The 27,198-nt window shown below is 41.7% G+C and overlaps 1 protein-coding gene across 3 annotated transcripts; it reads right to left on the bottom strand.

Annotated features, from left to right (window-relative positions):
- Window positions 1-918: 918 nt before the first annotated feature.
- Window positions 919-26,842, bottom strand: LOC124283702 (4-coumarate--CoA ligase-like). Of its 3 annotated transcripts, none has more exons than XM_046719712.1 (11): window positions 26,526-26,842; window positions 13,804-14,107; window positions 12,468-12,675; window positions 11,500-11,618; window positions 9,912-10,114; window positions 8,679-8,850; window positions 7,095-7,263; window positions 4,880-4,977; window positions 3,674-3,901; window positions 2,502-2,667; window positions 919-1,541 (listed from the first exon to the last, which is right to left on the bottom strand). In XM_046719712.1, exons 2-11 carry the CDS (start codon window positions 14,092-14,094, stop codon window positions 1,426-1,428), a joined length of 1,770 nt encoding a protein of 589 aa, XP_046575668.1. In that variant the 5' UTR covers window positions 14,095-14,107; window positions 26,526-26,842; the 3' UTR covers window positions 919-1,425. The 3 variants fall into 3 exon arrangements, with proteins under 3 accessions (XP_046575668.1, XP_046575670.1, XP_046575669.1); XM_046719714.1 differs by lacking the exon at window positions 26,526-26,842 and adding an exon at window positions 17,964-18,013; XM_046719713.1 differs by lacking the exon at window positions 26,526-26,842 and adding an exon at window positions 16,257-16,395.
- Window positions 26,843-27,198: the final 356 nt, after the last annotated feature.

A 27,198-nucleotide genomic window follows, 5' to 3' on the forward strand; every position in this document is an offset into this window, starting at 1 on the left:
AAAACCCGTGTTCTGAGTTGCATTCTGCTTCGCAAGATATGCAAACGTCATATATATTTATCTATATGTGCATGCCCATTTCTGGTGTTCCCCACAGTGTTAATTGCTATAGCATATTGCTAAAAGCGGCGTAAAATCCAACTCCCTCACTCACTCACTCCGTGTGTATCTGTGCACCTTCCAAGCGTATCCTAGCGCGCATCTAAATTGCCTTCTTCAACAACGCCACTCTAGTTGCGAGCTTCTTTTAATCAGACTAGCGCCAAATGAGACACACTGACATTTCGAAACAGTGTAAAGTTTAATATCTGACTTCATTCATGATTACATATTAACGATATATTGACATCTCTAAATCATAACATAAAACAACTTAAAACAATACCAGCAACTTGACAAAAATGGTAAAATTTGAAAATGTTCTTACAAACTATAAAAGTGGAATTATAATGTAAAATGATATCACATTAGTATAAACTGCCGGGCAAAAGAATGTATACACTTGAAAACTGAATATGACCAAAACATAACGCTACCAATACTTCACGAGGGTGAAAATAGTCGCCGGCAGGCTGCAAACCTGCGGTCCAAATAACGATACTCGTATCAAACAGGATCAAATAATCAATTCCAGTTTGTTTCATTTTTAGCCCCAAATTTAAAAAAAATTCATTTGCCCGGCAATTTAATATAGTGAGCATTTCCTTATGTGTTCTCGCTATATATTCCATACACATTCGACACAATCACTCAAGTATGCCCTAGCTAGACCCCTGAGATATGATACGTTGGTTAATCCAGCTTGCTGCCTCACATTGTTATGAAGCCCATACAAAACCAGCCTGGTTCCCTGGGTCTGTTGCGCCTGCGCTAACGCTCAGGTGCAACAGACCCAGGGAACCAGGCTGATACAAAACGCCTATATTTTCAAACTAGTGAGCTAACTACATGAAGCACCTGTAAAATATATGCTTATACTGGCTGGGTTTCGTTGGGTCGCAATGGTCAGCCTTCAATACTTGATAATACTGAAGTAGACCATTTTACGTTGAGTAAAGACATGTTACCCTTGCGTAAGTGTTTCCATATTAAAACAGTACTAAGTACCGAAAGGGTACCGTTATATACAACAAACATGAATGGTGTGACTGTGTATCAGCTAAGCTGAACAAACAAACTTCAGAGTTAAAAACAAAAGTCCCAAGACACATTTAGTATCTAACACAAGATCGCTCCACCGCCACATCTATGACATGCATATTTAACGTGGAGGTTACATATAAACACTGTCGTCGCCGATGATGTTTAAATCCTCCTCCACAAAGCCTCTGGTTACAGTGCACGACTCCATCCAACGTTAGACGTTGACGTTCCTAAGTCTAAGGTACAGGAAAGTTCGGAAATGTAAGGTTTCAATCTGTCAGTCTACTTCAAAACACTATCCTTCAGCACACGCCTGAGAATTTTCCCGGCAGGGGATTTCGGAATTTCCTCGATGAACACCACGCCTCCTCGTAAGCTCTTGTACGACGCCATATTGTCTGTCGGAAGATAAACAGTTAACATGAGCGTTTGAAGGGAGTCATCGCTATTTTAAACAAAATGTGTACTTGCATCAGCTACTAGTATTGTTTACCAAAAAAGTAATCAATTATTTAAGAAGAATGTCTAATACATGGGTAAGAAAATCAATTCAACGATTCAGTCTTGGAGGGATGGGTATTGGCATCGCTGCTGGGAAGGGGGTGGGTTGGGGTGGCTTGTCTATAGTCTGTTTGTAATGAAAACCTACCGATGAATTTCGGTTTAAACAAAAAGTAAATCAAATAAAGTGAAATTAAGATTGCAAATCCTAATAATTTTACCTTGCCAATTGAACATTTAAATCTCAGAATTTTATTCAACTTAGGATAAAAGTTAGTTAACAAACGATCATAAAAAGAAAATCGATATTACTGGTTTGTATTACAATGGGGTAAGCGCAGTAGTTGGAACAGTGAAACAAATGCACCCGGGTACGTGAAGAGCGTTAACTTAGAACAACCCTTGTCGTTCTCGGTGTTTCATTCGATGTGCATACCCCCTTGTAATACAAACCAATAATAGCGATGTGAAATTATGATCGTTTGTTAAACAACTTTTATCTTAAGTTGAATAAAATTCTGAGATTTAAATGTTCAATTGGCAAGGTAATATTATGAGAATTCGCAGTCTTAATTTCACTATATTTGTTTTACTTTTTGGTTTAAATTAAAATTCATCGGTACGTTTTCGTTACAAACAGACTATACAAAAATGCAGTCCAACACCGGTGTGTCGAACTTTCATGAGTTACGGCTGTCTCCAAGTAAAACCTGGTTCTGTGCTTATTACTTTGCTTTATAAGTTTGTGGTTGTATCGAACCTTGGGTATCACGACTGGGTCCCTCAAACTTCGGCTAAACGATGTTTGACACTAATTATTAACAGTGACATGTTCAAAATCATAAATTATTGCAAACCTTCAACAAATTTGGCGATTTCCTTTTCCGTAACGGTAGAGTCGGGCTTCTTGACGACGTATGCACGAGGGAGTTCCCCCAACCCCTCTTCTGGGAGGCCAATCACCCCAACATCCTGCACACCTGGGTGAGTCAGCAGAAAGGCTTCCAGTTCAGCTGGAGGCACCTGTGGAAATATTCCAGATAGATAAAGAAGGAAACTAAATACAAAGTATCGTTTTTCAGATCGAGTCTGTTAATGTGACACTTTGCTATACACCACACTCTCAGTGATGTTTGGTGTGGCGATTTGGACCAGAGATATTTTTGCAAAGGATGTCAAATGGTTTCAAACAATATGCAGTTATGTGTATGTATACAGTGTGCGAAATATCCAATGACCCGCTAGCCCGTGGCTAGTAAAAATCCAGTCGGGTCAGTAAATTTACACAGTAACTGGCCCGACTGGCTAGTGACTTTTCATGGGGTCATTTTGTAAATATATCACTCTCTCCGACTTGTTAAGTTATAATACACTTAAATCATGCAAGATTATGGCCTGATAAAAATGTTCAGCATATTAACAGCATAATGATGAAACCCGTGTCATGCCGACAATATCTTACTTTTTTAGCTATTTTTGTAATCTTTTTCTTAGTTTCTACATTCAAATTTCGGGCTAGTGAATTATTTTGTGGGCTAGTAACTTCCAGGCATAGCTAGCCCAAGTGGCTAGCAAAATTTGGAAACTATTTCTCACACTGCGTATGTTATACTGAAATCATGCAATTACTTCACTCCATGCTTGCTCATTATCCCATTTCCCTCTGAGCGCAAACGGGCATAGCTAAAAGACTTGCCAACTCACCTAACTACTTACAACATGGCTGTCTTTGCAACGCTGATCGTCTTGATCAAGGTAAAGTTTCGTGGATGTATATTTAAATAGCATACCGACTCAAGTTGATATACAGTATGACTGAACACAATGAACCGTGTCTTCGACAAAACGCATGTAAAGTCCAAAATTGCTTTGTCCGGAGTACTGAAGTTTGATTGTTTTGTCGTATTTTCGCACATAGCTACAACTTTAGGCGCGAGTCGTCTTGCATATTACGGAAAGAGGCGAGTGTTGACGGATGATTCTAGGACAATCGGAAATGGGCGCGTGGTGTCAATGCTGGCCACCTCACCTGGAAGCCCTTGTACTTGATCAGTTCCTTGAGCCTGTCCTCGATGACCACCCGGCCATCCTCCTGCAGGTACCCGAGATCTCCTGTGTGAAGCCACCCGTCCTCTTTCAACATGGCCGCAGTGGATTCAGGGTCGTTGAGGTAGCCTTTCATCATCTGTGGGCCTTTTGCACAGTACTCGCCCAGTTCGCCTATCCCTAGAGACTTGCCGGTTTCGGGACACTGAATCTTTGAGAAGAGGAAAGACATTAAGTCCACTTTCAATGGTCATGTGACAACTACACGAAAAATTTATAAATATTTCAAAATTAAGCCTGAGTAAGACATCTTTATAAGATTTTAATAATTTCGTTTTCAAATATTCCTGGATGATTCTTAGATCAATTTAATTCATTCTTGACCCGAAACATATTTAACATCACTTGAGTGCCTCTAACAATGTTCATTTATAACATTTATAGTAATACTGAGACACCGATGATCTATATACATATAAGACACCACTACTCGTTGTGCAGAGTTATGTCCCTTATGCGTGACAGAATCCTATTATCGTTGGTTCAAATCCATTTTTCACCCTTCTGTATCACCCCACACTTCTCTAAAAATAAATAATGCATTTCTCTCAATAACACTACCTATCAGCCCTCAATGAAGCTACCATATAATATTTTATTTTTTGAATTACGTATTTAGATCACAATATTTAATTACAAAGTTGGAATGAATTAATGCAACGTTGCATTGAAATCGACTCTCTTGCCCTCTACCAGCCTTGGAGCGCTCTTTACGAATATCCAACGCACAACTTGAAACCAGTTCGGCAAACATCGACAACACTGCGTCCGACAGTTTTCGATGTACGGTGCAATTGTTTACATTCAATATATGGCAAGTGTTCTCTGTTTGGAAGCTGTTCGCCTCGACGTTCAATTAATGATTTCAGGCAAGTCGTAAGGGATAATAAGTTTTTAATGCATAAATAAGAAGCTAAAGTGAGTGCATATGCCCCAATATATATAATATAGGCCAAATATTGTCGAAAATGTGTGATATCATGCATTACTTCGGCCTGTCCTCCCAAGCTGAGGTAACTGAGGTCATGTCCAAAGCAGATCATTCATTTCACAAATAATTCCATTCTTCACATTTCGAACAAATTCGAAAGGAATTCACATGCAGGTGATTGTTAGGTGATGTAGTTACCTTTACAACAGTGTTGGGAACCACGGGGCCAATTGACCCCGGTTGAGCTGGCAAAACATCAACGTTGATCACTGGGGATGCTTCCGTCAACCCGTACCCTATAACACAGTTATGACACAAATAATCGACGAGAGGAAGTATAAAGTGAACACGTTTATGAGACAAGTGAACGAGTGAGTGAGTATGATTTTACGCCGCTTTTAGCAATATTCCAGCAATATCACGGCGGGGGACACCAGAAATGGGCTTCACACATTGTGCCCATGTGGGGAATCGAACCCGGGTCTTCGGCGTGACGAGCGAACGCTTTAACCAGCAGGCTACTCCACCGCCCCTAATCGTTTGTGGCACAGATGACCGACACATTTGAGGGGAAATATACGCTGTGAGGAAATTTTACTAAAAACGGCTCGACTTCAGGCCATCTCCATTTCTATGCGTTTCTCATCTCCAATCTCAACAAGCAAGAGAACGGACAGGCGAAAAATATACACCAAAATTGATTGTTGTTTGCTTATTTCGTGTAACCACTTGGTAAAAGTCTTAAAATTTATTTTTGATGCAGATCGAGTCTCTTTGCTTGCAAAGCATTTTTTAATAAATAACTACATACACTAAGAGGGGCGAAAACTAGGAAGAGAAAAGTATGTATCACTTCACGTCAGAATGACAATTCAGGACGGACAGGGGATGGAAACCAGAAAATTACGAACAGCCTTATATCAGTCTTGGCCTATCCCGAAAACAAGACACGAAAGAGTGAGTGAGTTTAGTTTTACGCCGATTTTAGCAATATTCCAGCAATATCACGGCTCTGGTCACCAGAAATGGGCTTCAAACATTGCACCTATGTGGGGATTCGAACCCGGGTCTTCGGCGTGACGTGTGAACGCTTTAAGTACTGAGGCTACCCAACCACCCCGACACGAAAGACCTTTGGTGAATGGTATATATTGAATTCAACAGAAACCCGCAAAGTCCAACAGCATTACTCCAACGTATATTCAGGATCTACGACGCTAATACGGTTATTCCATTACCGTTATCTTGTAATGTCGTACTATTGCAGATTCAGAACAGCTGGGTGCCGTTGTACAAAACAACCTTACCGCTAAGACTTCCTTAAGTCAATGTTAAGGTATGGGAGTTACGGTCACCTTTGCGCTAAGATCACGTTGTACAACGGCACCCAGATGACTTTGCAGGCATCGCATTCAGTGAGTGAGTGAGTTTAGTTTACGCCGCACTCAGCAATATAATAATGCTAATAATGCTAATTGACAATATGACAGCTATATGGCGGCGGTCTGTAAATAATCGAGTCTGGACCAGACAATCCAGGGATCAACAGCATGACCATCGATCTGCGCAACTGGGATACGATGACATGTGTCAACGCAGTCAGCGAGCCTGAACACACGATCCCGTTAGTCGCCTCTTACGACAAGCATGAGTTACTGAAGATCAATTCTAACCCGGATCTTCACGGGTCCATTATCGCACTGAGATGCATTGAGAAGGTACAACGAACTACCCAATAAATTAAATAGAAACACAAGCACGTATACTGGTAATTTTGACACAGTAAGAATTACCAACTACTAAGACACAACTTTAAGCAAATACGCTCTGCACCGCGATCCTGTGTTGAACCCGCTCGTACGACGGACTTTCTGACTGTGCCACCGTCTCAGGATAGCGATTGCAGTACCGGAAGTACTAATTGCGCTTGAATCCCATAACTAATATACATGCTTGTGATTGGTTCCGTCATGCAGTCACAAAACCAGTTTAACCTGGCCCCCATCTCTCATATCGCTGACAACGCACAAAGGGACTCGGGAACCAGTTGAAAAACCAGCAATGTGGAAGATTGGTTGGTTGGTTGTTGTTGTTTAACGCCGCGCTCAGCAGTATTCCAGCTGTATGGCGGCGGTCTGTAAATAATCGAGTCTGGGCCAGACAATCTAGTGATCAACAGCATGAACATCGATCTACGCAATTGGGATACGATGACATGTGTCAACAAAGGCAGCGAGCCTGACCACCCGATCTGGTCTGTCGCCTTTTACGACAAGCATGTGTTGCTGAAGACCAATTCTATAACCCGGATCTTCACGGGTGCCATGTGAGCGAAATATTCTCAAGCACGACGTTAAACCCAATTTCACCTCACCTCACCTCACGGGTCCCATGTGGAGGAGGTACAACTCACCTTGAACCACAGGGGCCTTCAATCTGTTCACGAACTCGTTTGTCAAACCTTCACCGAGCGGAGCTGCTCCACTGACGACATACTTCAAGTTGGACAGGTCAAACTTTGAGACTACGGGATGTTTGGCAAGAAACAGGATTATAGGAGGCACCGCGTGGAGAATGTTAATCTGTGGAATAATTGACACGTCATAAATTTTACGCAAGATATTTGCACGTGTTAAGTTTCCCTTTAATGAAATCGGGAGACAGGACGCAAAGAATAAGTGCTAGTTCCGGAACTAAACTGGTTTCCGGCTCCCTTTGCGCGCGCCAACTTGAGATATGCGAGACGGGGCCCGGCTTACTTCCGGTACCAGATTTCAGGTTCCAAATTGCGCGACCGCCAAATATGACTTTACTAGACCGGACCAAGTGTACAACCATGCTTGGCTGTCACAGCTGTTGACAGTCGTAATAGTTGGCTAATTTGGGGATGGTTTGCAAGGATTATCGGTTCCTTGCTGTCAACTAACAACTATGAGACCATTCGAAAAGGTATGAAGCGTTCTTTGTGAACGGAAGTACTAAGGTCTCGCGAAGTGCCTTGACCTTCTTACGGACCCTATATCTAAAACCATTCGGAGATGGGTGCTTATAACTTAGGTCACAACATATCTTTTACAGACTATGACAGTATGTTTGTATGTTGTGTAACACCACATTCAACAATATTCGAGTTATATGGCTGCGGTCCGTAAATAATCGAGTCAACAGCATGAGTACTTATCTACACAACTGGAAATCGATGACATGTACCATCCGATCCCTTTCGACGCATTTTACGACAAGCATGGGTTGCTGAAGACCAATTCTAAGCAGGATCTTCACGGGTTATGAAGGTATGAGTGAATGAGCATCATTTACCGCCGCTTTCAGCAATTTACATCAATTTTCGAAATTGGGTGCCAATCTTTTCAGAGACATTGGCTTATCTAGTTTGAGCGTATTTCTCTCTCCTTGGATGTAATAATTTCATCCTCCGGTGGAATATGAGAGTTATACATTTAAGGGCATCACTTTTTTATGTGTTTCACGTAGCCACCAAATTCTGAACATGGGCCGGTCGGTCGGGGGAAGAAAACATAATAAAGACAAAATTATCCTAATAATGTTCTTGATTCTCAGTGATTGTAATTCTTAGTACAATTTATCGCGTTCTTTGGACTTGAGGCAGCAACTGATTAAATAAAACATCTTCAAAGATATACATTTTATATGACGAGGCGATACGTGTTAGGTTCGAGTCGGCGGTGTTGGATGAAGAGAAAATAATTGGGGGGGAGGGGCACATCAGTAACATTAGAATTGTCGGTCGGGCGATGAGAAACACAAAAAAATAAAAATGCTGCCCTAACTTTAAAAAGTCGACTTTACGTCGCAATCACAGACTGGACTGTAAAGGTTCACATCACGATGTCTGGGATATCATGGCACGCCGAGTTTGATCTATTCACATCACAAAATAAGGCTACTTGAGTCTGCCTGCTTGGAGGCCTTAAAATGCATGGTATAATTGGTATACAGGGATGATGACATTTCATACCTTGTGTTTGTGTAGTGTAGTCAGGAACATTTCTGGATCAAAACGAGGCATTGTGTAGAGAGTGGCGCCATCTTGCAAAGCGCCAAACTGTATAGGTATCATACCGTATATATGATAGAATGGCAGCACGCCTATAAACTTGTCCTCCCCTTGCTCTACCTTCAGAGGTTTTCTGTAAGAACATATAAATGACAAAATTCTGTATACACTAATACAGATTTTAAGCAGATATATGCTAGAAGTTGAATGCGTAAGGTTTTACGCCTCTTTAAGCAATATCCCAGCAATATCACGGCGGGGAACACCAGAGTGAGTGAGTTAGGTTTTAGATATTCCAGCAATATCACGGCGGGGAACACCAGAGTGAGTGAGTTAGGTTTTAGATATTCCAGCAATATCACGGCGGGAACACCAGGAATAGGCTTCTCACATTGTACCCATGTGGGGAATCGAACCCAGGCCTTCAGCGTGATGAGCGAACACTTTAACCAATAGGCTACCCCATCACCCCTATGCTAGAAAGAAATGATAACTTGTAAGATCCATACTATAATTAATATAGAGTAAACTATGGTTATAACGAACTCAAGGCCACAACTACTTTTAGTTCGACATAACCGTAGTTTGTTATATGCATTTCGAATATAATATACAGCAAATGGCTAGGATGATGAAGGTTCTTTATCGAACACAGAGACGATTGGGTAGCCTAGTGGTTTAATCGTTAGCCCACCATGTCAAACGTCCGGGTTCTATTTGCTACCTTGATGGCAATTTATCCAATCCTCTACTGGAATTTGTACATTGCAATATTACTACTCGAGCTATTAAATCAGTGCATACTGAAATTTTATTCTCAGCTCCCTGAGGAGGATATAGCCTGTACGGTGCTCGAATATTATGGTTTTACGCCGCCTTTAGCAATATACCAGTAATATCGCGTCGGGAACACCAGAAATTAGGCTTCACACATTGTACCCATGTGGGGAATCGAACCCGGGTCTTCCGCGTGACGAGCCAACGCTTTAACCACTAGGCTTCCCCATCGCCCCTAACATATATCGAGGTTAATTAATGTTTTAAACTAAATCTAACTTATACCGCGCACCGAATGGTCAAAATTCAATAAAATATTCCATATTTTGATCTTTAAACGACTAAACGCACGCACACACGTATGCATGCACAAAGACTACAGACGCACAGACGTACACACAGACACACAGCACACACCTGATCTGGTTGAGGTTAGCTACACAGTTGTGGTGCGTCAACATGACGCCTTTAGGAAGGCCGGTGGTGCCACTGGAAAACGGGAGTAAGAGCACGTCGTCTATCGGGTTGACGTTGACGTTTTGAGGCAACGCTGCCCCATCGTCCTTCATGAGTTCGGAAACAGGTCGACATCCCTCTGCTTCACCCAGACAAAACAGGTCCTGACAAACAAAGGAAGACGGAATAACAGTTATGAGATACTTAATTGAATAACGAACGTCTGAATATAATAATGACAATAATAATTAAAAACACATATGTACAGTACGCCAAATTCACACCCTAAAGCAGGCATATGTTTTCTCAGCTCAATGGGAAAATTAAAGGTTAAAAGTTACCTTACCACCTAGTTCTACAGTGTGCCAAGCCCCTACTGTGAATACAGGCATTTTTCGAACAAAGTCACTCTCCCAAGAAGGCAGCACGTGTAACATGTGCTTCTTTGAGACGCAGGAAAGCCGAGATACTCTCTTGAGTCAATACACGGAACAGTGGGGTGGACTAGAACTTAAAGCGTTCGCTCGTCACACCAAAATCCCGATTTAGATTCCCCACATGGTCTCCCCCGCCGTGGATTATTGCTAAACGCGGCATAAAGATCACACAGTCACTCTTGAGACTGACGCATAGGGTTACCAGTGACCAGGGTTTTCAGTGACTGTGCGTTAGTCTAAGATACGGTTAGACTGCACACAACACAGGCTACTGCACACACAACACAGGCTACTGCACACAACACAGGTAGTCTGTCTCACAGTCCCTAAACCACATTAATTCCCCTACTGCCAAGCCCTCTCTGCAGTGCTAAAGCCTTAAATGAAGCAAGTCTAGATTTCCTCTGAATCTCTGGTCTCCCTAGGGCTCCTTTTCAATATAAATGGGCTTGTTTGTTACTATCAAAATTATACATATTCAGAGACTAAGCCTTAGTCTAACAACACAGGCTACTGCACACAACACAGGCTACTGCACACAACACAGGATCTTGAACGAGCTGGCTGATATGAAGACGTTAGAAAGAATTTTATTTCTACGCAAGCATGTGTCTCGTGGTCAATTTCACAAACAGCTACTGTTTGTCCTGGGACGAATCTCCAGGATACAACTAAAAATAAGTAAACCTACGAAGCCCAAATTACCGGTTACGACAAATTCGTCTATGGCATGGGAACCCTCAACCATAATATTTTCTTTGAAAGGCATTTAGTAGTACGCATAAAGGGTACTCCCTCCCTTCATGATATATATTTTCTCCTCCGCCCATGGCTGTCAGCAATGCAAAACTCGGAATGAAGCAAGTCTAGATTTTCCTAAGGTTCGGGGTACTGAATCTCCTACCCCTCTTGGGCTTGTTTCTATCAAATTATATATGTTCAGAGACTCGGCGCTAGTCTACAAATGAACAACAGACTTACTGTATATTTTTCTTAGAAGAGATTTTGAAAACTATACATTAGAGCTGTGCAGTCTTTGTATGTGTGCAATCAAGAAGTATGGTCAATGAGACGTACCCGTGATGATATACTCATACACAATATATACATACCTTGACGGCCCTCTGTACAATAGGTGAGGATGACAAAGCTTCTTTGACTGTTGGGACGAGAGGTGGGATGGTGAACACAGCCTTGGCCTTTGACATCTCCAACTGGCGAGCTAACTCGCCTGCAGCACAGACATATATAAGTTATTTGCACATTAATTTGTCGGGTCGGGTATAGAAAGTGCCAGATGGAGCCGGCCGGGTATAGTAACTGCAAGATGGAGCCGGTTGGATATAGAAAGTGCAAGATGGAGCCAGGTGGATGTGGAAAGTGCCAGATGGAGCCGTTCAGGTATAGAAAGCGCCAGATGGAGCCGGTCGGGTATAGAAAGTGCCAGATGGAGCCGGTCGGGTATAGAAAGTGCAAGATGGAGCCGGTCGGGTATAGAAAGTGCCAGATGGAGCCGGTCGGGTATAGAAAGTGCAAGATGGAGCCGGTCGGGTATAGAAAGTGCCAGATGGAGCCGGTCGGGTATAGAAAGTGCAAGATGGAGCCGGTCGGGTATAGAAAGTGCCAGATGGAGCCGGTTGGGTATAGAAAGAGCCAGATGGAGCCGGTCGGGTATAGAAAGTGCAAGATGGAGCCGGTCGGGTATAGAAAGTGCAAGATGGAGCCGGTTGGATATAGAAAGTGCCAGATGGAGCCAGGTGGATGTGGAAAGTGCCAGATTGAGCCATTCAGGTATAGAAAGAGCCAGATGGAGCCGTTCAGGTATAGAAAGAGCAAGATGGAGCCGGTCGGGTATAGAAAGAGCCAGATGGAGCCGGTTGGGTATAGAAAGTGCAAGATGAAGCCGGTTGGGTATAGAAAGTGCAAGATGGAGCTGGTTGGGTATAGAAAGTGCAAGATGAAGCCAGGTGGATGTGGAAAGTGAAAGATGGAGCTGAGTGCATGTAGAAAATGCAAGATGGACCCGAGTTAAAGAGGGAAGTGCAACGTGCAGCCCTCGAACGTTGATGGCATGACTTACCTGCAGTATATGCCGGGTTTGCCGGAGTGACGACCATGCCGCACAACGCAGCTGCCAGGATCAGCATACAGTATTCCGGAACGTTGACGCTGAAGATGGCAATGACGTCGCCCTTAGTATAGCCAAGTCGAGTGAGGGCGCTTGCCACCTTGACGGCAGCCTCTTCTACTTCCGTGTACGTGTAACTGCGCCCCGTGGGTATATCGACCTGTATGAACAACACCAAAGTAGTGTTGGGAATTGGTTGAAATCTCACAATTGATGATTGCTTCATTACCAACGAACAATCATCGAAAAAAATTGGTTAGCGTCATTTTTCAGATTTTCCTATCCAGGTTGTTATTGCAGATATGTATAACATGATGCAACTTGCTACTTTAAAGTGATGACTAATATATCATGAACATAAACTTCCTGGAGTCTTAGAAAAATATTTTTAGATAGTGAAGTGAATTAAACACGTTTTCAGGCCCTGGCAACTTCTAAGATACGTTCCATTGTCAAGTATTTCAAAGACTAAAACAGTAGTTCCAAAATCGTTTATGTTCGATTATGAGAAAATGTGATCGATTGCTTGGTCGTTTGGTCACTGCGACCAATCTTCGATTATTTCAATTAATCGGAACACCACTACACCAAAGTGTGACAAAGTTACTGGTACTATTGCAGCTTTATGTCACAGGTTAACATGGATACCCCTGTGAGATACCCTATACTGACGCCGAACCGACCAGGTACGGTAACAACAAAAATCACAATCTATTTATAACGCCTTTTGTTAATACGCCGGCGGTAAATGAAACTACCGACCTCCCGCTCGCATGTAGGTAAGTGGGTGAGTATGGTTGTAGGTCATTTTTTAGCAATATTCCAGCAATGTCACGGCCTGGGACACCAGAAATGGCCTTCACACATTGTACCCATGTGGGGAATCGAACCCGGGTCTTCGACGTGACGAGCGAACGCTTTAACCACTAGGTTACCCCATAAAGTTAAGAGTTATATGTAAAAACATAAAATGGGTGAAAGTATGATCGACCTTTATCACCAGGTACGTATGTGTACGTGCATTGTCAAGGGGCAGACAAATGGAATGGGGCAATTATTCAGCTTTTGATTGCGCGCCGACGGCATGATAGGTTATTCACAATACCAACCACTGGTTTGACTGGTCCAGGCTCGAATAACTGATACGCCGCCGCGACACAGGAAGAATCATTCGTCACCACTCGCCCCTTTCCGTAATCTTCCGGAATAACACGAGTTGGTCACGAATGAACAAGAATATTTTAACAATAAAAGGGATCGTATAAATGAGAAAATAACAACCACTCACCGTTGCTGTGAGTTTGGCGTAGGGCTGCATCATCTCCAACACATATTGAGCGAAGTTCACATTGGGAATGTCCTCATCCGGAAAGGGACTGCTGGCGATGTTATCAGGGGAGATAAGTGAGCTGAACGGCCTGGCACCTAGAGTTATCCGCCCTGAAGCTCGGGACAGCCTGCTGCAAGACGGGCAGACGGATCCTTGGGGTGACTGGAGGACCCGAGCAGTGGTAGGGAGGGGAAGGCGAGATCCATCCCTCAGACAGCGGGAGATCACACGAGCGGTGCATGGTCTCATGTTGATGATTTATCTGAAATTAAGTATAATTTTATTTTCATGGCACTTCTTGAAGAATGTATATATTCTGTACCTCAAGTACAAGCTATTCATATGTTGGACGCTTGTGGTTGACCTTTGCCTATTTCGGCAAATAATATGATAAATTTAATTTTGAAAACGTTCCTGGAAACGTCAAGATACGTCATACTCCTAAAACACATTAAACATGCTGGTTAAGCATACCCCCTTTAAGCCAAATTGTAGGGGAAAAGATAGCAAATACATAATTGAAAAAAAGATCACATTCCGTTTTAAAGAGCAAAAACGTAAATCCTAACTCGTATACTGCCCAGGTGTGGATTTCATTTCTAGAACTGACGTCAAAGAGAAATTATAGAGCCCCAAACAGTTAATCATAAATGAGCACCTTTCTTTCTTTAACCCAATGGTGCCGTTTGTACCATGCAACCTTAGCGCTACCACTGTCGTAAGTCAATGTTAAGGTATCGGAGCTACCTGCTAAGCTAAGATTGCTTTGTGGAACGGGGCCCAGGTATGTCACATTCCTGTCGTAGGAATCGTAATGGCGAACTCGTAGTTACAGGGTCTGACCTCAACACTCGCCTATGACGTTGCAGGACTAGGTTATTTACAGAGTGCAGCCATGCATCTGAGAGTCATCCCTCTAATGACAATATAACTATTCTAAGAAACGTCAAATTCATTATAAGAAACCTTCAGCGTGCATGGCGTGGAACACGTATAAAATATATTAAGGACTGGCGAGTTCGCCCCACCGCAGAGCATACTGTATTTCCCCAAATAGACGTTGGTATCCCAAAACGGTGTCAGGTCAAAACCAAACTTTGTAGAAAAGAAGCCAGGTCTCTGACAGACAGAAGAACCCCATTCAGCAAACAGCAACTTTATCTAATGTGAAGGGGATATAGTAGTTCAGATTATCTTAGTACTAAGATTGATTTTTGTACATGGACCTTCTCTAATACACTGTGATACATTATCGTTAATGAAAGAGGGCGTACAATATCAATAATTCTTCTGGGGGAAATACGGTTTATGGCGACAAGACCCTTGAGACTTTGTTGTGAGTAGATTCATTATTTACACAAAACGTACATGTCAAAGAAACGGATGACAGATGTCGTGTAGGATGTAACTTGTAGAATAAGGTCAGTGGCACATACATGTAGGTCTGAAAACTGGATCAACTAAGTACCCTCTTATCATCGCCTAATAGGGTCAGTACGAGGAGAAAACATACTACGCCTTCCTCAGGACCAACGGGGACCTTTACCCTTGATAAGCCTTAGCCAAACAAAACCCTATGTATGTTGTTTGATTGGTATATTCCCATACTGCCCACAGTTCCAAACTGCCTACAGGTTAAAACAACATACGGTCCAGTGATCAGGAAGTGAATACACCGATCTGACCTGTTCTACCCCTGCTAAAATGAACTTGATTAGTTAGCTGGTTAATTCTATGGTGTCTTGATTTGACACTGATGTAGTGATTACAAGGTACAATAAACCACATGACTAAAAATACATTTGTACATTGTTGACTTTTTATGGTAAGTTAATCACGTTTTTTGTCTAATTTTCAATCATAATAAATACATCTAAAAGAAATCACAAAAACCTATTTTAAAACAAGAAAGTTTCTAGTGTAGCCTGAAGAACTAACACTGACATTATAACCATGTTTGTATACTCTGACATTACTATAAGAACACAATTATAAAATATAGTATCGGGATGAAAACAATACCAAAAACATTTAATCCAATTTCAAACACAAAATATGAGTTATATGGTATCAAGGATGAGCACTTTGCAACTTTGACATGTAATTCGTATCGTGAACAATCTCGACATCTTATTCTTAACGGATGGATTAGTCTGTCGTACAGACCCTGAAGCAAATATATCCAAGAAAGCCAACGCAAGTGTAGAAAATGTGGCAAGTCTAGATTTCCTCAGCTTCTGAAAATGAAGAAAGTCTCAGGGCTCCTTTTCATTATATTATATTTTTTTTACTACGAACTTTTTTTCAGTAAAATATGTTCATTTCAGAGACTAGTTGTTAGTCTACGGGTGGGTATGAAATTCCTCTTGATGATAGAGATCGCGGTGAAAGAACAAATCTTCAAGTGTTACCTTTTCGACCCAGGTTTGTGTTTTCATGCACATCAGGGCCAGTTGGGAGACCACGCCGCCCCCAGCGCCGCAATGTTTCACATGTCCAAGCCAATATGTTTACCTTACACACAAGACTAACTATTCATGAAGTGTATTGTCGAAACAATACTGTGACGTCATAGAAGGGGCGGCGTGACGATAAACTTCAAAATGCACATCGTAACTCGTAGGTTGTGAAATAGATTTACGATAGTCGTAACGTTAGGACCACTGTGATACTACAATGGAGTTAAGTCAGAGTGAGTGAGTTTAGTTTTACGCCGCACTCGGCAATATGGCGGCGGTCTGTAACCAGACAATCCAGTGATCAACAGCATGAGCATCGATCTACGCAACCTGGATAGGATGACACGTGTCAACCAAGTCAGCGAACCTGACCACCCGATCCCGTTAGTCGCCTCTTACGACAAGTATCGGTTGCTGAAGATCAATTCTAACCCGATCTTCATGGGTAGAGTTAAGTCAGATCGAAATATATATATGCATTGGTGGATGTATTAACGCAAAATGGTGTCGAGAGGGAAATTTTCACAAATGTGCAAACCGGGTTTACGTTTATACATCATAAAAACACAAAAATATTGAAGTCTATTCTCGCAAATGAACAATGCATCGACCAAAATTACTCCACAGATTGCTTATTTAATCATTGATGCAATACCTGCAAACAACAATACAAAACTGGTGACATACTTCACTGATACATCGTAACCCAAGCTCCGCCGAATCTGGAAAAAGAAGTCCTTTAGCGACTGTAGCCATTTTGTTTTTTCCCATTTATGAAAAAAACCCACCAAAAATCTCTTTGTCCGGAAATCAAATGTTATGGAATTACTTGCAATCAATTTATTATAACAAAAAGCTAGCTGTCGATTGGGAGACGAGAGGAAATACAAAACGGCGTTTCATGGCTATTCCTTTTTCATCATCTTTCTATATCACCTTTTTCGGGGCATGCAGTACTGTTAAGATCAGTAATAAAGTGCGTATCCATATGGATCGTTCCATGTCTTCAGGATAATCTCGTCCGCCTTCGTTTGGACTCAGCTGACCGACAGCTATTACCAGGGGCCGTGTGCCCAAATACTAACTCTGCCATTCGTCTGACATGAAAATCACCAGCCGCGCAGTCTGGTAGCGAGAACACTTCAATGCAGGTTGGGTATTAGACTAACGCTTAGTTTCCGAAATATATATTTGCTTTTGAAACAAATAACTCCATTTAAACTGGAAAAAGATAGGAGATTCGGAACCTTAGGGAAATCTAGACTTGCTTCATTTGGGGCTTTTGCAAGGCAAGGCTGGGCGGCAAGGACAATAGTACTGGCCACGTTAATCGATCGTTAATCGACCTGGGGAGGGATGCGTGTGCAGGCGAAACATGTCGGGATGGCACTAATCTAAATGGCGGGAGAATCGCGGCATGAAAACAAAAGAATTACATTTATGAATGAAAAGGCGAACCAACCCAAAACGAATACAAACAAACGATTGATGTAATCCTGCAGCTTATAAGGACAGTACTGAGAACCTTTTGAGATGCCCAGTTCTCAAGCTAAACAACAGCGGTTTATCTAATTACATCAAAACAACAACGGACAACAAATGCCAAGACGCGTGTTGTTTGATCCGCAAGATTGGCGAAGTAGCGTTGAAGGCTCTTACCAGTAGGTACGACGGGGGCGGCTATCACGCCTGCTGCAGCGACGTCGTCGGTATGACTGACTGAATTAGATACGAGACAAGTCACTATATGGGCTGAAGATGTTTGAACTTCGCACCATCGGCTGTCCAGCGAGTGTCCCTGTCCGTCTACGGTCAGGTATTGATTTGTGTATCTCAACAGTGACATATTTTCAAGTGTTCAGCTGAGTATCGTAGGCACGTGAAGAGGGGTATGGCTACATCACGCATAAATATGGAGGCACGCGTAGAGAGATATGGCTGTATTATGCATAGATATGTAGATATATGTAGTTTATCTATTGATGTACCCATGATGATCCAAGTTAGAATTGATCTTCAACAACCCATGCTTGTAAGAGGCGACTACCGGGATCGGGTGGTCAGGTTGACATGTTTCATCGTATCCCTATTGCGTAGATCGATGCTCATGCTGTTCATCATTTGATTGTCTAATCCAGACTCGATTATTTACACACCGCCGCCATATAGTTGGAATATTGCTAAGTGCGGCAAACCAACCATCTATTGGATGTGTAATCGGATCACGTGTAGAGTGCGTACTTAAACACGTGTAGAAGGTTTACTTATTTATGTGTAGACACGTGTAGAGGGTTACTTATTTATGTGTAGACACGTGTAGATGGTTTACTTATTTATGTGTAGACAGGTGTAGAGGGTTTACCTTTTTAAGTGTAGACTCATGTAGAGGGTTTACTTATAGATGTGTAGACACGTGTAGAGGGTTTACTTATAGATGTGTAGACACGTGTAGAAGGTTTACTTATTTATGTGTAGACACGTGTAGAGGGTTTACTTATAGATGTGTAGACACGTGTAGAAAGTTTACTTATTTATGTGTAGACACGTGTAGAGGGTTTACTTATTTATGTGTAGACACGTGTAGAAGGTTTACTTATTTAGATGTGTAGACACGTGTAGAGGGTTTTTATAGATGTTTAAGTGTAGACTCACGTGTAGAGGGTTTACTTATAGATGTGTAGTGTAGACACGTGTAGAGGGTTTACTTATAGATGTGACAGTGTACACACGTAGAAAGTTTACTTATAGATGTGTAGACACGTGTAGAGGGTTACTTATAGATGTGTAGACACGTGTAGAAGGTTTACTTATTTACTGTGTAGACACGTGTAGAGGGTTTACTTATAGATGTGTAGACACGTGTAGAGGGTTTACTTATAGATGTGTAGACACGTGTAGAGGGTTTACTTATAGATGTGTAGACACGTGTAGAGGGTTTACTTATAGATGTGTAGACACGTGTAGAAAGTTTACTTATAGATGTGTAGACACGTGTAGAGGGTTTACTTATAGATGTGTAGACACGTGTAGAAAGTTTACTTATAGATGTGTAGACACGGGTAGAGGGTTTACTTCCAAAATGTAAACACAATAGGATTATCTCCATTCTACCGTGACATATGCACCATGAATAAAACGCGTTTTAAATATGCACTCATTGTCTTGCGTAGTGTTTTGACACTACGCGCAGTGAACCGGCTCTCAGAAGTGGTTATTGAAAAAATTTCACTTCTAATTTTTTAGTAACAACCAATCAAAAACGAACATACTTAAATGTCATGGTAGAATTATAGATGTGTAGACACGTGTAGAGGGTTTACTTATAGATGAGTAGACACGTGTAGAAAGTTCACTTATTTATGTGAAGACACGTGTAGAAGGTTTACTTATTTATGTGTAGACACGTGTGGAGGGTTTACTTATTTACGTGTAGACACGTGTAGAGGGTTCACTTATTTATGTGTGGGCACGTGTAGAGGGTATACTTTGAGGGTTTACTTTAAATTTATAGAGTGAGTGAGTTTAGTTTTACGCCGCACTCAGCAATATTCCAGTTCTATGGCGGCGGTTTGTAAACAATCGAGTCTGGACCAGACAATCCAAGGATCAACAGCATGAGCATCGCTCTACGCAATTGGGAACCGATGACATGGGTCAACCAGCGAACCTGACCACCCGATCCCGTTTGTCGTCTCTTACGACAAGCATGGGTTACTGAAGATCAATTCTAACCTGGATCTTCACGGGTCTAAATGTGTGACACTTATAGATATCTATCCACGTGGTTAATATCATTAGACGCAGCATAGGGCTATATATTTGCAGCTATTTTGTCACTGATAGGTGCAGCTAGGGGTGCAGAGGTTATATGAACGACATCTAAGGACCAAATGATAACATTGACGTGGCTGTGTTTTCTCCTTTGCGATAACTACACGTGTACGAGTCTAGGCCGTATCTCTTAAGTACGACTGTCCGCCGTGAACGTATTAGTGCCGGTTGTTTGTCACCATGGCAACGCAGTAAACCTTGTCATAGAACTGTTTAGTGCTGACATTTACTTCACATCCCACACAAAGGAAATAATTCATTAATGTCAAATGCCAGATGCTATTGTGCAACGCATCATTATCTAAAAGTCAACATAACTAATAGACACTATATTTGAGACTGTACATAAAGTTTCAAGAACCTTACTAAGGGACCGTTCATAATTCATGGTTGCAGGGTGGGTGGGGTTCATCCATTCTGTTCTGGGGAGGTTGGCGGGTCATCAATTGTGTACACATGTTCTAGCTGGGTCAGCATTTTAGGGGGTACATAAAACTGTTTAAAAATGTATGCTTAAAAATAAGGGGGGGTGTCACTTACTTTGTACATGAACATTAGGAGGGGGGGATGAAGTCATACTAATTGTACCTGTATGTTTCTCCATAAAAAATCATCCTCAAACACCCCACCTCACTATAACATGTTGCAAATATTCCTATGGGCGGGTATAATCAGTATTATCGAGTGTTATCAAGGAGAATGTTCGAGACTATGGTTATCAGTAGGTAGTAATGTCTAGCTTTTGACGTTATTCGGCCAAAGTTTGAGGTGCATGTCCAAATAGCGGGGCAGAGGTACAAACCGGAAAAAAAACTAGAGTTTGGAGAAGAGGTTAATGATATCACAAAGGTTATAGGATATTATACACGTATGTGGCAATTGACTCGACTTCTGGGAAGAATCATTTGCCTGTTGAAACTGAGAATAGGTTGTAGTTTGCTGGAAACAAACACAGATAGGGAATGCACGGGATCTTGAACATCACGGTGCGTTAATTTTGATGTTCAGTATACCTTAAGTTACCACTTCAACGTGCCACGGATATACCAATAGGCGGACCTGCGCAGTAGTATTACCTCTGGCAAGAGGCCGTGTCTCGAGGCTGTGTTATATATCAGATAAAAGTAATGTTTAACTTTTGACGTAATTCGGTCAAGGTGCTCGGTCCTTGTATGAAATAGCAGGACACTGGGACAATGTCGGATAACGCCCAGACTTTCGTAAATGGGTTACAAAACCCCTACAGGTTACAGTGTGGAAACTGACTCGATTTAACTGAGAAATATTTGCCTGTTGAAATTGATAAGCCCACACTGCAAAGTCTATCGCACTGCCTTTCATAATAATCAGAGCAAAACGTGTAAATTGTTATATACTATTCACACTCTGCTAAGGATCAAATCATTGATTCAACAGAAAACTATGATGTGGGGTCAAATTTGGTTTAAATATCTGAGCTTATTGTAAACATGGATCCTAGGTTTCAGTATGTCACTGCATCTTTTGGATCCCATACCTGCTATTGACAGGTGTACTTTAGACTAATGCTTAGTCTCTGAATAGATATAATTTTGATAGTAACAAACAAGCCCATTTATATTGAAAAGGAGACCCAGGGATACCAGAGATTCAGAACCTGAGGAAATCTAGACTTGCTTTATTTAGGGTCTTTAGCACTGCAGAGAGAGCTTGGCAGTGGGGAAAATAATGTGGTTCAGGGACTGTGAGACAGACTAGATGTACTTGTCAATGACTCGTTCTATGATTTGCAAAATGGTTGATTGGTGCCATGAAAACCATTTTATGGTTACTCATGTATCAGGTGCATAAGGTTAGATTAAAGTGGCTGTTTGCCTAAAGAGCGGTTACCATATTATTATGCATCCAGTTTTAAATGGATAAAATTTCAAATTATAAATCTACGTTTAAGTAAAGTTGTGAATTTTTGTGATCCTTAGCAAAGTGTGAGTAGTATTGTATAAATGTCTACACCTACATTCATGAAATTATTCATCACATGAGGATAAAAATATAACGTAAACGTCCAAATTTATAAATATTTCGAGTAATACGTCTAAATTTAAAAATGAAATAAAGGTCATAAAACTGTCAGCATAAAATATGCACAAAACAAACATGACACTGTGATTGATGAATAAACTACACAGAGCTTTGTGTCTAGGACTACATACTCATGTTCATAATTCTGCGGGGGCGGTGGGGTAGCATAGTGGTCAAAGCGTTGGCTCGTCACGCCGAAGACCCGGGTTCGCATCCCCACAAGGGTACAATGTGTGAAGCCGATTTCTGGTGTCCCCCGCCGTGATATTGCTGGAATATTGCTAAAAGCGGCGTAAAACCAAACTCAGTCAGTCAGTCAGTCATAATTCTGCGAACTATTCTTGAGACACCATTGCCTGGAGCAAATGCACATTAGTGAGTGAGATCAGTTTAATGCCGCTTTTTAACAGAGTTCCCGTTCTACCATTGCGTGTCTGTTTAATGTGGGAGGGAAACCCGAAATAATTCGGGTCTTTGACGTTTACCACCATGGTGAAACCTACGAGCATGGATATGATACTTACAACGCTACAGGGGTGGTGGGGTAGCCCAGTGGTTAAAGCGCGGTGGGCGAGCTGGCTAAAGTGCCGGGCTAGTGATCCAGCGAGCGTGAGGTGTCGGGATCGAGCCCACCTGTGACCGGGTGTAAAAACCTTGGAGTCAACTTTGTGTGCAGACTCTTTCAGTGTTGTCACAACCCCTAGTGTACAGTACGCAATCCTGTACACTTAAAAGAATCCACGAATCCGTTGGTAAATGACCTGATGGTGGCCACATGAATACGTGCAAACACCCAGTTGCGGGTACAGCAATGTGCAGTAAACTTGGACAAAGTACTGTGACTGTGTGTCCCAGTCCACCCAGCTATGAATTGGGTACCTCGTTAGGATGAGAAAGCCACAATAACTCGGTGCGCCTAGTGGCTGCAAGAGTTGTATACTCCCCAGGGAGTTGAGATTGATAATAAGATTGACATCCAATGATCGAGGGAAAAAATATCAGCGCCTTGAGCATGCACTAGTTGCCTGGAAATGGGCGCTATACAAATATCCTATAATAATAATAAATTAAAGAGTTCGCTCGTCACGCCAAAGACACGGGTTCGATTCCCCACATTGGTACAATGTGTGAAGCCCATTTCTGGTGTCCCCCGCCGTGATAGTGCTGTAATATTACTTAAAGCGGCGTAAAACTAACCTCACTCACTAACTTACTCACTCACTCACTCACTCACTCACTCACTACAGACATAATCGAAGCGAACCATGTCCAAAAATACACACGACGTAATGATGCGCAACATGTACATGTATAACGAAAGTGTCGAAAGTTTGCGACGGACAATACGCCACGACAGTTGTATGTACGCCAGGTTCATGAGAGTGAAAAGCATTGACTAATATCAATATTTAATCAGGGAGTATGATGTTTATCAACTATATATGGGATACCAGAACATCCCTTAATGATATAACGCTGAGGGTCGGTACGTGTGGCATATGTGTCAACAGTAATATAAACATACGTAGGGCATATATGCAAACACACTTCAAAGTGCTTTTCACAAATCTATTTCAGGGCAGTGCGACCGACGTATATAATATATAACTCTCTAATTCATAAAACCGGTTGGACATGAAAACAACCGCGTTATATGGGATCTACTAAAGCGGAAGGCCATCAAATATGGCGGAAGGAGACGTGTGTATTTTAATATTTTCTTTCCTATTCATTAACAGATAAACACACTAAGTTTGCGAGTTATTTTCAGTTTATGCTTTTAATGACCTTGCACCTTTAATATATGTTGATTTTTTAACATTTTTGGACAACATTACACCAAGTTGTTTGGGAGCACCTATCAGCTGTAAGTGTCCAATATTAGATTCAGACCAAGTCATTGGAAAATCAAGCCATATATTTAAGTTACGGTGATTAAATAACATATGCTTTGTTTTTATATTTTGAATTTTGCCAATTATTTCTCAGTCTCGATTTCTAAATTTGTTAAATCAGTCTTGAAGTCTTAATGTAAACCTGATACAGCATCACCGGTAGATGTATCATGATCAGCAAGTATGATCTTATTTGACAGGGATATGGCTAAATCATTCATGTAGAAATACGTAATCTGCCTCCATGCTTACCTAACTGTCAATTATCACCATGGATACCAATACAAATTACGTCATAAGTTACACATTGTAGAGCATCCATTAGCGTTGTTTGTCGGCAGCAATAGATCCCCTTTAAGAAGATGCTAATTGCCTTTCAACGTGATCGACAAGGTCACGCTGCTTAGACCCCGTGGATAACCCGCCCTTGGTGTACACTAAGTCGTCTTTTGATCGTCACAATGCAAAGTTATGCCACATTCTGATTAAGATCTTAAAGTATTTAGCCGGAGGGTGTCAACGCTGCGTACGATACCGCCTGGTGTTTGCTGCCATTGAGCCGAATAAACACCGTGGCGCTTACTTCTGAGGTTCATGAATGTCTGGGGAGTCTTTTTGACATTCGAACATTGGTGCCAGTGTTCGACTATTTGGTCCATTGTGGCATTTGTATATACTGATGCATCATGTTATAACAGAACAATGACGGGTGCAGTTTTGGAAAAGCTGTGTGCATTTGGTGATAAGAAGATAACTGTAAGTGTGGTAGAGATGCCAATAATGCTTGACAATATGCGTTTGGTATTTTTGCTGTTTTTACTGAAAACTTTACAGTCATGCGTCATAGCGATGCAATATGTTTACCTATTGACCGCTTTCCCGTCTATAGTTTTAAGATTTGTTAGTTGTTTAACGCCGCACTCAGCAATTAAGAAGGGGTTTGGCACCTTCCAACCTCCCCACCTTACTATCTCATTATAGAACAACTGGGAGACCTATATATTAACGCATGCAGGTGCTACTGTTATATCGGACACGCTGATAAGCTGGAATTTGATCAACAGAAGCAGCTGTTACTTTAATGTTACTGTAAACATTTTTTAGCAATTGGTCATTTTCAAATTTGCTCATAAATTACAACCTCCTGAACACACAATGGCACATGTTACCATAGCACATATCAGTTCCAATGTTATTCCCAAACCACCACCGTCGGTATTCCCAGAGGATATGTTTATAATGATTACACAATAACAACTAACATGGTCGCAATGGCGGTTGCGTTTTAAGATGTACATTTGCCATAAATTTAGACTTTTTTAATCCTGAAAACGATTCTAGTAAATTCAATTACATTCCTCAATCGCGGTTAGATTACTCATACAGTTGCATATGTGTGTGTGTTAGTATATACATATGTATGTATACCTATCTATGTGTGTGTTTTGCGTGCGTACGCGTGCGTGTGTGGTTTGTACCCTGTCACTTAAAGGTGTCTTATGCAATAAATTCTATTCTATCCTAGTTGTGGATGCACTTGGGTGCCATTGGAGATGGGCGCATGAAATAACACCGAGATGGTTGAGTTCTCGAATGACGGCAAACATCTGGCTGCACAATTCCTCCGAAACTCGGTCATGGGTGGAACAAGGGGAAGGGAGGGGATCTTTGAGGATACGTGGGGAGGTGTCGATGATTGGCCGTGTTTGCGTTAAGAATAGCCGAGATGTGGTTAGCAACTGAATCATGAATGGAGAAGGAACAGGCTCAAGGCTAGACTAATGCTTAGTCACTGAATATGCATAATTTTGATAGTAACAAACAAACCCATTTAAATTGAAAAGGAGCCCCAGGGAGACCAGAGATTCAGAACCTGAGGAAATCTAGACTTGCTTTATTTAGGGCTTTAGCACAACAGAAAGGGCTTGGCAGTAGGGAAAATAATGTGGTTCAGGGACTGTGAGATAGACTAGCTCAAGGCGTATATAATCTGTACATGTGCTACAGCAAACTCCTAGTCAATATCTCCTTGACTTAACTCAATTCACAAACAACCTTCTATACCGAGACTGTGAAGCATGAAGCAAGAATCTTCTATAAGGAGACATATTGTATAGGAATGCCGACAGAGTATACTATATTCGATCAACGCCAACGTGAATATAGTCAATAGTAAACATTGCAGTAGCGAAAGTCCTAACCACAGACTTGTATCAACAGGGTTATTTTGGGCCACGGCAGTATTCAATGAACCGCGAATGTTTACGTTCATAACCCTCTCGACTAAACCAGAGACCATATACCGATATATGGTCTCTGACTAAACTTTTACAGGTCCGTTACGTAACACATTTATCTTATTTTATGGCACCAGTACTTAAATGAACCACTGTCATGATAATTAATTCTGAAGATTTCACATAAAAATACTTACATTTTGGTTTAGGAAATGTAACCAGTTGCACAGAGATCTTGAGGGCGAGTTTAGTCTCCTCCCGCGGGTAGCTGTTACGTCTGCTTGTCTGACTGGGTGCAGGGTTAAGGCAAGTGGACTTTGACCGGTGCGCGTTGTGCTTCGTACCCCAGCTGATGTGTTGGGTCCCCACAGCGAACTGGCAACCCACAAAAACAGTTGGAGGCGGTGAAGGATGCCTTCGTCACGGTCGAACTGTAGGGTTCAATGCCTGTTATAATTAAGGGCAGCTAGAAATGTTCCGCGCGACCGGTTTCCTGTGAGAGTGTATACATGTTAAGTACACTGTTAACAGCTTCACTTGTGGTAATATATCTGTGTATATATAGCTTCCTACTGATGACTGGGACAAGGTAAGGATTTGTGAGAAGACGCCCGTGGGATTTCCGCGGGGCGGTCAGTGTGCATATATATTCCACTGTGCATGGGTGTAAACTGACACTTAAATACACACGTGGGGACGACAACGCTCTGACACATAGAAAGGAAGAAAGTAGACTTGCACAAGTCTAAAGTAAAAATTAATAGTTTAAATGATAATGTCTAAAAAATAATAAATAACAGACTGGGGGTTATGGCAATTGGACTATTCTTTAGCACGTATTGCGGTGGAGAAACCCTGTTTGTTCTGACT

This window comes from Haliotis rubra, unplaced genomic scaffold (genome assembly GCF_003918875.1).
Source record: "Haliotis rubra isolate DU_JTF1 unplaced genomic scaffold, ASM391887v1 Scf32, whole genome shotgun sequence".
In the NCBI taxonomy this organism is placed as follows: Eukaryota; Metazoa; Mollusca; class Gastropoda; order Lepetellida; family Haliotidae; genus Haliotis; species Haliotis rubra.

Excerpts from the sequence above, each read along its gene's own strand:
- LOC124283702 (XM_046719712.1), bottom strand. The coding sequence starts at position 14,094 with ATGAGACCATGCACCGCTCGTGTGATCTCCCGCTGTCTGAGGGATGGA. Across the intron at positions 12,676-13,803 it reads ACGCCAAACTCACAGCAACG|GTCGATATACCCACGGGGCG; the intron begins GTGAGTGGTTGT and ends TTGTTCATACAG. Across the intron at positions 1,542-2,501 it reads AATCGCCAAATTTGTTGAAG|ACAATATGGCGTCGTACAAG; the intron begins GTTTGCAATAAT and ends ATCTTCCGACAG.